This window comes from Trichechus manatus, unplaced genomic scaffold (assembly GCF_000243295.1).
Source record: "Trichechus manatus latirostris isolate Lorelei unplaced genomic scaffold, TriManLat1.0 scaffold00010, whole genome shotgun sequence".
NCBI lineage: Eukaryota > Metazoa > Chordata > Mammalia > Sirenia > Trichechidae > Trichechus > Trichechus manatus.
Window position 1 is genome coordinate 11,317,883 of NW_004443946.1, and position 13,464 is coordinate 11,331,346.

At 40.4% G+C, this 13,464-nt stretch overlaps 1 protein-coding gene across 1 annotated transcript in view; it reads left to right on the forward strand.

Annotated features, from left to right (window-relative positions):
- Window positions 1-13,464, forward strand: part of DAAM1 (dishevelled associated activator of morphogenesis 1) — a 180,232-nt gene that overhangs the window by 86,706 nt on the left and 80,062 nt on the right. The window contains exon 3 of the mRNA XM_004370910.2: window positions 830-919. Coding sequence (XP_004370967.1) covers window positions 830-919 — 90 coding nt within the window. The remainder of the gene's footprint in view (window positions 1-829; window positions 920-13,464) is intronic.

The window sequence follows — 13,464 nt, forward strand, 5'->3', positions numbered from 1 at the left end:
TACACTCTTTTATGCCTAGGTTTCCCCCAAGTGTAGAACAATGGTGGTAATAATAAGTGTTGTGAGAAGTAAATGAGAGAATGCCTATACAATGCTTGATGTATAAAATACTTAAATATTAGTGGGGTTTATGGTGACAAAGAAGTCCTCTTGCTCAAAGCCTTCATTGACTCTCCTTGCTCAAGAGAATAAACTCCTTAATTCTGGCATTTAAGACTTTCCACAAACTGGTCACTCCCTAACTCTCAAACCTTTTATGTGATGATCCTTTGCATAAACCCAATGCTTCAATTAAGCTGGTTATTATCCTCCAAACACAGCAGTCTGTTACCACATCCTAGCCTTTGTTTCTATTATTTGCCTGCCTAGACTTTCCCTCTACTCTTTATCCAAGTCTTTCCTTTCCTCTCAAGACCCAGCCTGATATTCAATGTTTGTGAAGCTGTCCCCAACAAACCTTAATCTTTATTACGATTAATTCTAAACTCCTGAGGCTTGATGACCTTTACCACTCAACGGACCCTATACAGCAATACACAGGAGCTCGTGATAATTCTGTCCATGCATGGTCCAGTTTCCCCAACCTTTGGTATGTATTGGCTTCATCCTTTTTGCTGTGCTTGATGCCTGGCCCTATGCAAGGAACATGCTTTCTTGATGATGGTAACGTTCATATTAACTTAGATTCTTGATCTTTTCCAAGTTTATTTAAATACATGTTGCTGTTTTGTTTCTCTCTCTCTCTCTCTCTCTCGTTAATGATGCTGATAACTTCCCTATTGGAATAAAATTTTATCAGTGAAACACTAATTATCTTATTTCTTTTCAGGATGAACTTGACCTAACAGACAAACACAGGGAAGCCATGTTTGCACTTCCAGCAGAGAAAAAATGGCAAATATACTGTAGCAAGAAAAAGGTAAGATGTTCATTGTGTTTATGGTAAACTGGAAAATGATCCTTTTTGACTCCTTTACTTTCCCATTCTGCCATCAGAACTCAGACAGTTCATTATAACATAAAAATCAGATTGAATGTGTCATGTTGTGGACTTGGTGCTACGTGGGCAAAATGCTAGTTTTTGGATGTCATTTATACCGACAATTCCTTGGACCCTCCTACACCCTATTCCTGTTCACTTAGCACCTGTAACCATGTTATTCATAACTGTGTATAACCGAGATCCACAGTAACAGTGGTTTATACAGAATAGAAGTGTTTCTATCCCCCTACTCTTTACATAAACGTTTGTATTTAGGCCGTTTAAGACTAGTATTGTGATTTCACAGTTCTCTGTGACTCACTTCCTTCCAACTTTCTATTTCACCATCTCTAAGGTATATCCCTTGTCCTCATGGTCCAAATGGCTCTGCAGCCATTGCACATTCCAAACTAAGGATGTCCACTTTCGGGACATGTCCCAGGCATTATACATGTGACTTCTTCTCACATCCCATTGGCCAGAGCTGAGTCACATGGCCTTATCTCGCTGCATGGAACAATGTCTTTATTCTGGGAAGCTATTGCCCAGTTAAAAACTGAGGGTTCTATTACTTTAGGAGAAGAAGAGAATGGATACCAAGTTGGAAAAAATGCCAATAGTTCTTTTTCGTTAGCGTTCATGTCATTAGGCATCATTCCATGGACCACATCTTCTGAAGACAAGTTTACTCCACCATCTTTTAAACCCTATGGCATATCCATTTTTTGGATCCAGTCCTGTTTATGGCTGCATCTTGCCACTTCCCCCTGAACCAAGATAGGGTAAATGAAAAGGGCAGGGTTAGCACCTAAGAGAAACAGATACCTCTCTCCAACAGGCAGTGGACACTGATTATTACTCTTTTCTGATCATTACTGGGTCAACCAGGGAAGCAGGAACAAACTATCATCCAGTATCATTTCGAGACACCCCCACCCCAATATCAGACATACCTTTTATTAGGTGATTCCTATGCAGTTTATGAGGCATTAGTAGTTCAGTGGCAGAATTCTCACCTTCCGTAATGGAAATCTGGGTTCAATTTCCCACTAATGCACCTCAAGTGCAGCCACCACTTGTCTGTCAGTGGAGGCCTGCATGTTGCTATGATGCTGAACAGGTATCTGCTGAGTTTCCAGACTAAAATGGACTAGAAAGAAAGGCCTGGCAATCTACTCCCAAACATCAGTCAGTGAAAACCCTATGGATCACAACGATCTGCAACCGATCATGGGGATGGCCCGGGACCAGGCAGCATTTTGTTCCACTGTGTATGGGTCTTCATGAGTCAGGTAACAACTCAGCAGCAGCTAACAACAATAGCAAAGTATGCAGTTCGGGGCCTCCCTGGGGCAAATAAAAAGCATGGTCCTGTCCCAGCACCTCTGCCACTTCTTTGCTGCCTGTGTAACTGGCATGCCACCCTCCCTGGTGCATCTTTCCATTACTTAGTAGAGGCTGTCTCCCCATCAGTGAGCCTAAAGTGGTCTCTCTCATGAGACTTTATAGCTCTGGTGGTGAGACACCATGTCTTATTCATCTTTATATTTCTAGCATCTGGTATTTTGAAATCAATATATGATGACTGAACCACTGAATTGTCCCTAGTGTTGTATTGAATACTGTCAATTTTACTGAGAGACATTCAGCTGTAAACTCTCAGTATGGTCTCCCATCCTCTATCAGATGACACTGAAGTCTTCAGAGTTCCTCATCCAGTAATAACCAGTAAGATGTCTTTGTGAATAAACGCATCCTCCTCTCCTCTTCTGCTCTTTGTCTTTGTATGCATCTTACCAACTAGGAAACCTCTCTTTTGTTGAATTGATAGTCATGGCTTAGGAAACATATATAATACCCTGGGAAAGAATTATACAATGAAAATAAAATGTATTCAGTTCTGAAACTAATGGTATTGTATGGTCTTTGGAAGCAGGGCAGCTTCTCACGCTGCCATCTTAAAAAGACCCAGCCACTGAGAAAGAAGGATCCTTGAGTGGCTGTGTACACTGAGGACATTGTCTGTTTTAGCTCATCCTAGTGCAAATTTTTCTCAAAACTAGGAAACAAGATGCAGTGGGGATTGAGGACAGGCACGGAAGGAAAGGACATGGCAGGAAAATGGGAACAGCTTATTGAAGGGAAAGTTTTCTTCTTTCCCAGATTTTATTACATCCTTGACAGCAATTGAAAGTTAATCATGGAAACTACTGCCCCTTAGATTAGAAAAGGCAAACCCCAGAGGATAGTAATGACCTCGAGCTTGCAGCTGCTGCTCATTTTTCAATTTCCAGGCCCATCAGATCCCGTTGCAAACTTCGTCTCATGTGCACATGATGGGGCTGGCTTTTGTAGGAGGATAGATACGGATGAGGCCGCTGGCCTCGGAATCCCGTCTCTTGACGAATGGGCCATTCCTGCTAGTACCTGGCCAGATGCACAGATCTTTCAGAATGCAGTTCTCCTGCTAGCTTCATTCCAACAGCTTGGATTCCTTATGTGACTTAGAAATGGTGTGGACTGAGTGAGAAAGCCATTTTAACTCTTTGTGGAATCCCATGGGCTTATAGCTCTCCCTCACTTTAAAATTGAACGGAAGCATTGTTTGATAAAGGATTTTCTTGGTTAGAGTGTCTCAGATTGTTAAAACTTTTCTATGCTTTTGGTCTGAAACTGACCTTTTTGGGCAGTTTGGACACTGACAAATCAGAAAACATGCAATGATCGTGAGAACCCAGAAAACCGAACCTGGGAAAGGGCATGCCTTTTTACCTATCCTCAGAGAATGTGATTTCCTAAGGTACAGGTTGCCCATTTTAGAATCGAGCTCATGGTCATGCTTAATACTAAGAACAGATTCTTGGGACATCTCTTACGTGCCTTTTCAAATCAGGCTTACCAGCGGCCAGCAAAACTAGGTCCATTTCTCACGCCAAGGGAAAGCTGCAATCTCATGGCTCCTTCAGGTTTTCCATCTTTCAAGATTAGAACCCAGAGCACTACAGACGTTCTCACACATAGTGAAGCCATAGAGTAAGTCTCCCGAAAGCCAACAGAAACAGACAGCAGGAGCTGGTGAAAAGCAGGCTTTCTCTGTAAAAGTGAACAGAAATTGTGGAGGCCAAGGAGACTGGGAACTGAAGACCAGCCAGAATCTTCTCAGCCAGTAGTGACTTGAGCCCAGCAGCGGCTATCTGCTTATCAGACTCTGTGCTCATTTCTGAAACTTCTCTATCTAAGTCTCTGAACCCATTTCCAGAGCCAAAATGAAAGCAGCAGAAGTATTTCTGGGGCTACAAGGATTGGAAAGAAATTAATTGGAGTTTTGCCTAATTGAGTAATCTGGGGGAGAGTAAGAGATGGATGTTGTGGCCTTGTTCAAAGTCCAAACAAATCTGTAACAGTTACTGGGCTAGTTGGCCGGGATTTGTCATATGCAGCAATCCACTGTCAAATTTTTAAACTTTCAGGCAAGGTCCAAAAAAGGTCCTGTTTGTGGGGCTGGGGGTGTTTTCAAATAGGAAATGTTTGTGGTTCTTATCTTTAAAGGTAATTCCCTTTTTAGTTCCAATCACAACATATTCTTTTGTTTAAGTGAGGTTTTTCCCAGTCTCCAGCCAGAAACTGCATCTGTTAACAATCTTTTAGATTTTAAGCTGAAGCTTTTTAAACAATGAACCATCTGACCACAAAAGGCATCTGGCCATGCTGTATTTGCTTATTGTTAACATGATTTTTAAAGCCTGGGAAAAGTAAGGAGTAGGTCTTCAGAGAGGAGAAAATAAAGTGGTGTATCCACTGTGTTAGGCTGGCAGAAATCTTATCCACATAGGAAGAAATCTTACTTAATTGCCGTTCTTCACGTCACAGGAGCAATTGTACTAGTTGTATCACTTAACCAGTCCTTATTAGTATCCAGAAAATACTTTCCCCCTTCTTGGGCTTCAGAGTTTATAAAGTAAGGGAATAGGGCTATAGAGAGTGTTTGCCGCGGTGGCATCAGATATTTGAGGCAAAGATCAGGATTTGATGACTGTGCCTTATTTTTCTTCCAGTCCTGGTCTCTAAAACAAAGGCTTAAGTAAATGGCATTAGATTTCTTCATATTACATTTCTGTGTGTTTTAAGATCTACTTTGGAGAAGGTGAATTTTTTTCTCTGCCGCCCGAGTATGTGTTTGATTCTAGCTTAATTAAATCATCCAAGAGTCTTCCTGTCCTGGCTGCAGTTCAGCTGTTGTGATTTGTGCAAAGTGCTGATATGGTGCTAGGCACACTTTGAAGACATCTAGGAAAGTGGCTGAAAATTTAGCTGGTACTTTTCATCCATTCCTTTTATTTAGTTTGTATATCCTAATTGGATCACTTCCCCACTTCTCCCCACAAAAAAAGAATCTTTTCACCACACACACAAAAAGATTAAAGTTGTATTGTGTATCGGCATCAGGATGCATTTCTTTCAGCTTCTTGAGAGTTGAGGCATTCCTGTGTTTACAGTAGCGGGAGAGAGTGTTTGATTAAAACACGGATTTAAAGGAACATATGCTAAAGTAGTGGAATTAAAAACAAAAGTAACCATTAGTTTTCTACACAACTGTCAAACAAACCAGCTAGAAAACAAGGAGAGGAGATGGGATGAGACTTAATCTTCTAATAGTTCCCAGTATCCTAATGAGAAATTGCTGTAGGTAGACTGGGAAGAGAAGCAATGGTTGGGCATTCGACCTGGAAAATTTGAAAGAGAAGTTAGAGATCCTCTTTTTCCCTTACTGTAGTCGATTAAATATACAGCAGAGTGAGCTCTGGCTTTTCAGGTGCCCACTTTGCTAGATATCAAGATTTGAGGGAAGAAGCCAGTAAAGGAGAGAAAACTAGACTTCAATAACTATATTTCTAGACTTCTTTAGGAAGTACCTGGTTTCGTCTTCTGCTGTTGTGTTTTAACCCCAGTGATGGGTTCAAATTGGCACTTGGCAATCTTAAGTGGTAAGGGGTTAAAGAAAGTGGCAGAAGTGCTGATGAGTAGAAATAAGATTTGGTAGTCTGTCTCCCTCTTCCTCTGTAAAGAATACATGAGGGAAGCACAGTAGTGGAAGACAGAGAGCATCTTGAGACTCTGAAACTCTCTGTTCTATCTACATGTTCCCTGGCTTTGAGTGATGAGGATTTGCATATAATCCCAGATGAAGCAGTAAGAAATAAAAAGTATCTGGTGCTTCAGTGAACGAAGCAGTGCAAGTGATGAAAGGCAAGTTGGTGTGTGATTCATCAAATATATATTGAGTACCTTCTCTGGGCTAGACTCTTGGCTAGATTCTGAGGATAATTAAATGAGTAAGTCAAATTTCCTGTAGCAGATGGTTCTGGTAGGAGAAGCAGATAAAATCGAATAATTGTCAAGACTTGTCATAAGCTCCATAACAGAGGTGAGCAAAAAGGCTTTGAGGCACAGAGGAAGGTGTGACCAAACTCTGGGGTGGGTATGTGTAAAAATGGCATGGGAGTGGCATCTGACCTCTTCTAATTTCACAAGGGGAAAGGAGAATCAGGATCAACAGCCCAAAGCTGATTCCTGTGAGGTGGAGGTCAGACGTGCCTCCTCTCTCCACCATCTTTACCAGTTCTGGCACCAACCATCCCTTCCACGGTACTCTCTACTTCTCTGCTGGGTTTGATAATTCATTGCAGTGGCCCCACAGAACTAACAGACAGTACTTACAATTATGGAATTCATTAGGGAAGTAACAGGTTACAGTTCAAGTTCAGGATACAGTTCTTCCATCAGGACAGCCTCTTCTCAGCCATGCTCACAGGCATGCCTCTCTGGCCCTTGGCTTCTGCTCTGCTTCGGGCAAGTGTTACAAAGCTCTTTCAGCCCCTGCCAATAAGTGCCCAGAGGCACTCTACTCTGCTAGTAAGTCTCCTGCTCAAAGGCACTCAGCTTCCTTGCCCCGTGGGCCAGGAAGCCCACCACACCATCTCCTGCCGTTGTTTCTTTGCCATCGCTTCTTAAGCTCGCTAGCTGTCTCTCTCCCTCTCTTTCTGTCTCTGTCTCTTGGTTTCAGGAGCTTCTCAGCACAGGGATCCTGGGTCCAAAGGACACACTCTCCAATCCTGGCTGTTCTTCCTTGGTGGTGGTGGGATCCTCTCTTTCCCGCTTCTGGAGTGTCTTATTTCAAGCCCAGCGAGATGGCAAAACTGACCAATCCCTTTGGTGGGCCACATTTACCCTATCTGCACAGTCCCGCCTTCAACCTTCAGTATGGATTACACCTTAACATAAAGAAAACAAAAATGTTCACAACTGGACCAATAAGCAACATCATGATAAATGGAGAAAAGATTGAAGTTGTCAAGGATTTCATTTTACTTGGGTCCACAATCAATGCCCATGGAAGCAGCACTCAAGAAATCAAACGACATATTGCATTGGGCAAATCTGCTGCGAAAGATCTCTTTAAAGTGTTGAAAAGCAAAGATGTCACTCTGAGGACTAAGGTGCACCTGACCCCAAGCTGTGATGTTTTTCAATCACCTCATATGCATGCAAAAGCTGGACAATGAATAAAGAAAACTGAAGAAGAATTGATGCCTTTGAATTACGGTGTTGGTAAAGAATATTGACTATACCATGGGCTGCTAAGAAGAATGAACAAATCTGTCTTGGAAGAAGTATAGCCAGAATGCTCCTTAGATGCAAGGATGGCAAGACTTCCTCTCACATACTTTGTACATGTTATCAGGAAGGATAGTAAAGTAGAGGGTCAGCGAAAAAGAGGAAGACCCTCAAGGAGATGGATTGACACAGAGGCTGCAACAATGGGCTCAAGCATAACAACAATTGTGAGGATGGTTCAGGACTGGGCAGCATTTCTTTCTGTTGTACGTAGGGTTGCTATGAGTCGGAGCTAACTCACTGGCACCTAACAACAAGAAGCTGTGCTCACGTGCACTTTTCCTCTTGATTCATATTTTGTCCTTTACTGCTCTTCACTGCTCCTCAAAAGGTCAAATTTAGATTGTTGATCTAATCTGTACTTTGCTAACCACAGTTTGTAGGACTTGCTAGGAAATCTTTAAAGAGGCTTGAAGTTTTGAAAAATGAAGACACTGAGAAGAAGACTAAAATAACAGGTTTGTTCAGCTGGAAGTAAAGAAAATCAGGTAGAAGCTTCAACTTAGGCTGATGTTCGGTGGGTATGCCCCAGTGAAGCTGTATTATCTGTCAAAATATTACCAACTTCAGCTGGTAAAGAGCAGCTGCCTTAACCCCTCCCAATAAGAACCACCCTGCCAACCAGGCTCTTCCTCAAGAGCCCACCGGTCTTCCCCCATTGTTCAGGGACTAAAGGGTTAACTCATGGCATAGCCTAGCAAGGGACTCCAGGACCATGTTCCCACATTACATCATTGGTTCTGATTCATTGATGCCCGTGATATATTTACTACTGGTTGGTAAATATTTTGAACATTAGCCTAAGTATATAAGGTATTGATTGACCTGAACCATTTGGTCATTGAATAGTGACCAAAACCTTTTGGTAATATGTATCCAGAGCCTTAAACATTCTTCTTCTAGGAGTTGATCCCATGGAAGTGACCAAAGATCCAGACAGAAAATTATGTGCAAGAATGTCCTTTGCAATATTGTTTCTCAAAGCCAGTAATTGTAAACAGCTTAAAGAAAGTTGTTTATATTATGGTACCCATCCATAACAGAGTATCTTGCAGCCATTAAAAAGTCATATTTTCAAAGAAATTTTAATGACCTGGGAAATGGCTCAGCGTAAAATGTTAAGATTTGGAAAAAAAAAAAAAGATATAAAGCTGTAAATAGTATGATCAAAACCTTACGAAAGTATACATAAAGAGAGGTAGACAGACAGACAGAAACAGTGGTTGGGTGGAATTGTGGGTCATTTATTTTGATTTATTTTTTTTTCTTTATACAAACATTTTCCAAATTTTCTACAGTGTATTATTCTCCCTCCTACCTTGAAGTATTTTTTCCCTAATTATGAAAATAAAACGTGCTCTTTAAAAAAAAAAAATCTGTGCATGTATTTTGTATCCATCAGGTTTTAATCAAAGAAGCAGGATGTCTAGGTGAGACACATATACACTAAGGAATTTGTTACAACGATTTGCCTATAATCCTGGAAGCTGGTTAAGCAGTATCTGTAGGGCTGTTGTCTTTGCATCTAATGCTGGGGCTTCAAGACACAGAGCAGGCAGCTGGGAAGGGAAGCTGGGTGTAACGTTATAAAGTGAGGGAGAGCAAGGACAGGTTGGACCCGGTAAGGACTGAAACCTGTGTCAGTTCTTGTTGCCTCTGACTTTGGTATGTGTGTCCTGCAGAAGGCTGGGCCCTTAGTCACAAAGGTAAACAAACACACACACCTGGCCCAGGAGAAGCTGAAGGAGGATCCAGGGGAAGGTGGAGCAGTTGCAGACCCGCCTGCTGTTCCACACCAACAAGGTGAGCCAGCAGATGAGTAACAGCATGTCTGAGCTGTACAAAATGGCTGCTGCTTCATTTCCTTCCTCCAGATCGCCAATAAAAATCTCTCTTTTGTGGCTTACACTACCTGGAAACATACAAGATAGGACATAGTTCAGCCTAGCCAACTCGAACATTGCAGAGCTACCACATATTTCTATTAAAATTAGGAGGAAAAATCAAATATTATTTGAAATTAAGCCAATGTTTGCACTGTCAAGGCAACTCCGACTTTTTTTTTCTTTATCTAGTTTAGGGACTCTTTTCTCTCTCTATCTCTCTCTTAGTCTTCTCTGGAGGAGTTAATCTATAATTTACCAAGAGTTTTTCAGTATCACTTGTTATCTGCTTAGGCAGTGACTGTTTCCTGCCCAGAAACCATGGAAGGCATGTGTCTCCTTGCTCCCCTCCCCCGAAGTGTGTAATCTCAAAAGTTGGCAACTCATTTTCTTTCTTTATTTTCTTTGTATTACAAAAGCCAGTTGTATCAAAATGCACATCAAATTTTAGATTTGAAGTACAAAATATTTTTTATTCAAGGATTCTCTGCCTCTAGCAATCCTTAAACCAAAGTTATGTTCTAGTAAAGGTTGATTGGTTTCTATACATTTATTTGCCCTCTTTTCCTCTAATTCCTTTGCTTAATCATACCAATTTGTTATATTTTTTCCCTCAGTATTACCACTTCTGCCATTCTATCTACACTTCCTATCACCCTGCCTTGTAGTATCCGGAATGGTCCTGAGCTCACGGTTTGTGTTTCAGTATACTTACCTCTCAGTAGATACCCATCTTCATTAGTGAAGAAGCAGTAAGGGAACTTGTCCATAGAATAAAACAGAACATGCCCCCTCTTTCCTCTTTGGTGCTAGGTAAAGTGAACAAATCTAAAATCCTGTAGACAACTTCTGGAACCTTCTGTTGGAATATTACAATTCTTCTATTTTCTAAAGATACTTAGAAAACTATCCTCTTTTCTTAAGCTAAAGATACTGCCTATGAAAGTACCACACATAAAACAGATTATCTTCAAAAGCTTTTCAATCCAGGGATCTGCCTGCAAGCTTCCTAAATTTTGAATGCCCCTCATAAGTGTTCTAAACTGTAGTGTAATATGTATGTGACACTATTTTTCTAAGATAATAGAAGCCAAGTTATGCGAAACATTTTGCGTAGTTAAAGGCCATTTAAAGGGTAACTTGAGAAGACAGGGTGCCTTTTACTAGTTGCATGACCTGGGCCATACTACTTAACCTCTCTAATTTCTCTCTCTTCTCTGCAAACTATCTACTTCATAGGGTTGTTGTGAAAATTAAAGGAGATAATAAGATTTAGTACTTATCAGAGAGCTTTAGGCATGGTATATTAGCTATTGTCATAGTCAGTGACCGTGATGGCTACTGTAACTATGACGGAAGTATGAGCAGAGATTCTACTTGTTCACCTCTTTGCTACCCTGGAATCTATTTCCATATTCTTAAGTGCTGATGCTTGATTTTACCAGAATAGTAGTGATAAGAACTTCATAAGCACCTCTCCTTTAATTGAACCACAGGACATTTCAGAGGTAGAGACAGTAAGTTAGGAGGATATATTGTAGGTAAGCGAAGAGACCGAGAAAGGTCTTAGTGTTAGCACCAGAATGAAAGGAGGATCCATTTATGCAAAAGCTTTAGGGCAATGGTGAGCAACATGCAGTCACTTAGCTTCTGTGTGTGGGGCCCTGAATCCAATTTCAGGAGCACTCTTAAGTTAGTCTGGGAAGACTGAGGCCCAAAGACACTCTACTTCTTTCTTCCTTTCATCCACATGCCCACCATAGTGCTTCAGCACTCTGCTAACCAATGCTAGCACATGGAGAATCCCAGGTGATTGGATTTGCCAGGCAGTTGTGAACTCCAGTGGGTTCAGGCTGGGAAGCTGGTATGTGTGTAAGCTGAACTACTTTTTAAATAAAATTAAAATTCTGGCTACGTCTGCTGCCTAGAAAAGATAAATGGTTGATTAATATCTTTGGTTTTGAAATAAAAGGACTAATGAGTGTTGTTTTTAGATGAAAAACATTGCTACTGCTGTTATTTGCAGTAGGGAAAAAATATCCCTTTGTAGGACACAACACCAAGAGGTTCCATTATATAAGCCAATTTTCACAAAAAGGTAACTTAAAAGGTTGAAGTGAACCAGATTTACAAGCGCCTTGATGATTAAAAAAAAAATATTTCAGTGGAGTTGCAAATATTATCATTGTTAGGCAGACGTCTTAAACCTAATTACCAGAGCAGACATTCTGGGTCTCGATAAATTGGCATTCTCTAAAATTTCTAAAAAAAAAGCTAACAGAACCCTGATAAATTTCTCCTCAGGTCATGGGATAAACTATTATTTCCTGATTGATCTTTTTATTTTTATTGTGAAATTTTAAAAATATACAAAAAAGTACAGAATATCATGAACACTCATATTCAAGAAATACTAACATTTTGCCATGTTTGCCTCAGATTTAAAAAAAAAGAGTAGTAAAACATTACCAATATAGATGAATCCAAAAAGCGACCTCTATTCTGAAGGTGGTGTGTTTTCTTTTGACATTATATTTATAACCTTGCTTTTTGTGTATATGTCATAAACAGTATACCATATTGCTTCATTTTAACTGCTGGTATTCCATTTGATGAGCATGCCACACTTTAATAATTCATATCTCCACTGGACAATGCTTTCCAATTTTTCACAATTTGGAAAAACAACAAAAACACTGCAGTGAACACCCTTGTGCAAATATTCAAGAAGTGCTCTAGAATACACACCTAGACTTGTAATTACTGGGTTGTTCAGTATGAACATTTTCAACTTTAGTTGCTCTCCAAAGTGGTTGTAATAATTTACACCAGCAGTGAATTAGTTGCCAACTGTCTGAGGGGTTGGTACTGTCTGAGGGGAAGAAACTAATTTTGTGTTGTTCTGATCAATCACCATGTAAATTCAAATGTTTCAGGTACAAGAAATTGTCGTTAAAGTTCTTCAATTTTCTCCCATTTGTCTCATAATTGAATTGAGGTAGAAATTACTGGATGAGAAAATGCTCATAAAAAAAGGAACAACTGAAAGTTTAAACAAAAATGAAAAAAATTCCATTCAAATACCCATAAAGCCGTTTAAGTACAAAATATTAGTAGTATACAGAAATGGACAGTTCACACAGTATTGTGTTTATTTGGTTTGACTGCAAAGGAAAACTCATCTGTGTGTGGTTCACTCTTCCTCTCCTCTAGACCTCACTGCACCCTCAGTTCCAGACCCAGGCAAATTGTGTTTCCATCTTTAGCAAGCTCTTGACTGATATATGTCATCACCAGAGGAAGTTCCTCTGAGCCATCTGCCATTTCCTGGTTAAGTACAGGTGCAGAATCAGCACATCTGCACAAACAAGCAGACTTTGTGTGACTGGAAATCACACAATTGGTCTCTTCTTTCTCTTCTAACTAAAACCAAAAAAAGCCCATTGCCATTGGTCAATTCCAACTCATAATGATACTATAGGACAGACTAGAAGTGCCCTATAGGGTTTCCAAGGCTGTAAATCTTTATGGAAGCAGACTGCCACATCTTTCTCCTGTGGAGCAGCTGGTGGGTTCGAATGGCCAACCTTCTGGTTAGCAGCCAAGCACTTAACCACTGTGCCACCAGGGCTCCTAGTTCTTCGAATTAGAGCATCTTTATCTTGAACATTTCTTTATAAACATTTTGAAAGTCTGTCCTCTTTCTTGTACTCCTTGATTCACTCATATATTAAGAAACGGAGATATTTAGATTGCTGTCTGTCCCCTATGCCTAAATTCTGAGCTAGTTCCTATGAACAAGTCAATTCATGGATTTTGTCATTGTTGATTCTTTGGTCTGAAAGTACTTTGATTTGCTTTGTTCTTTGCAGCATTGTAAAAACAGTGAACATATATCTTCTTTGTGGATGCCATCTCTTCTTT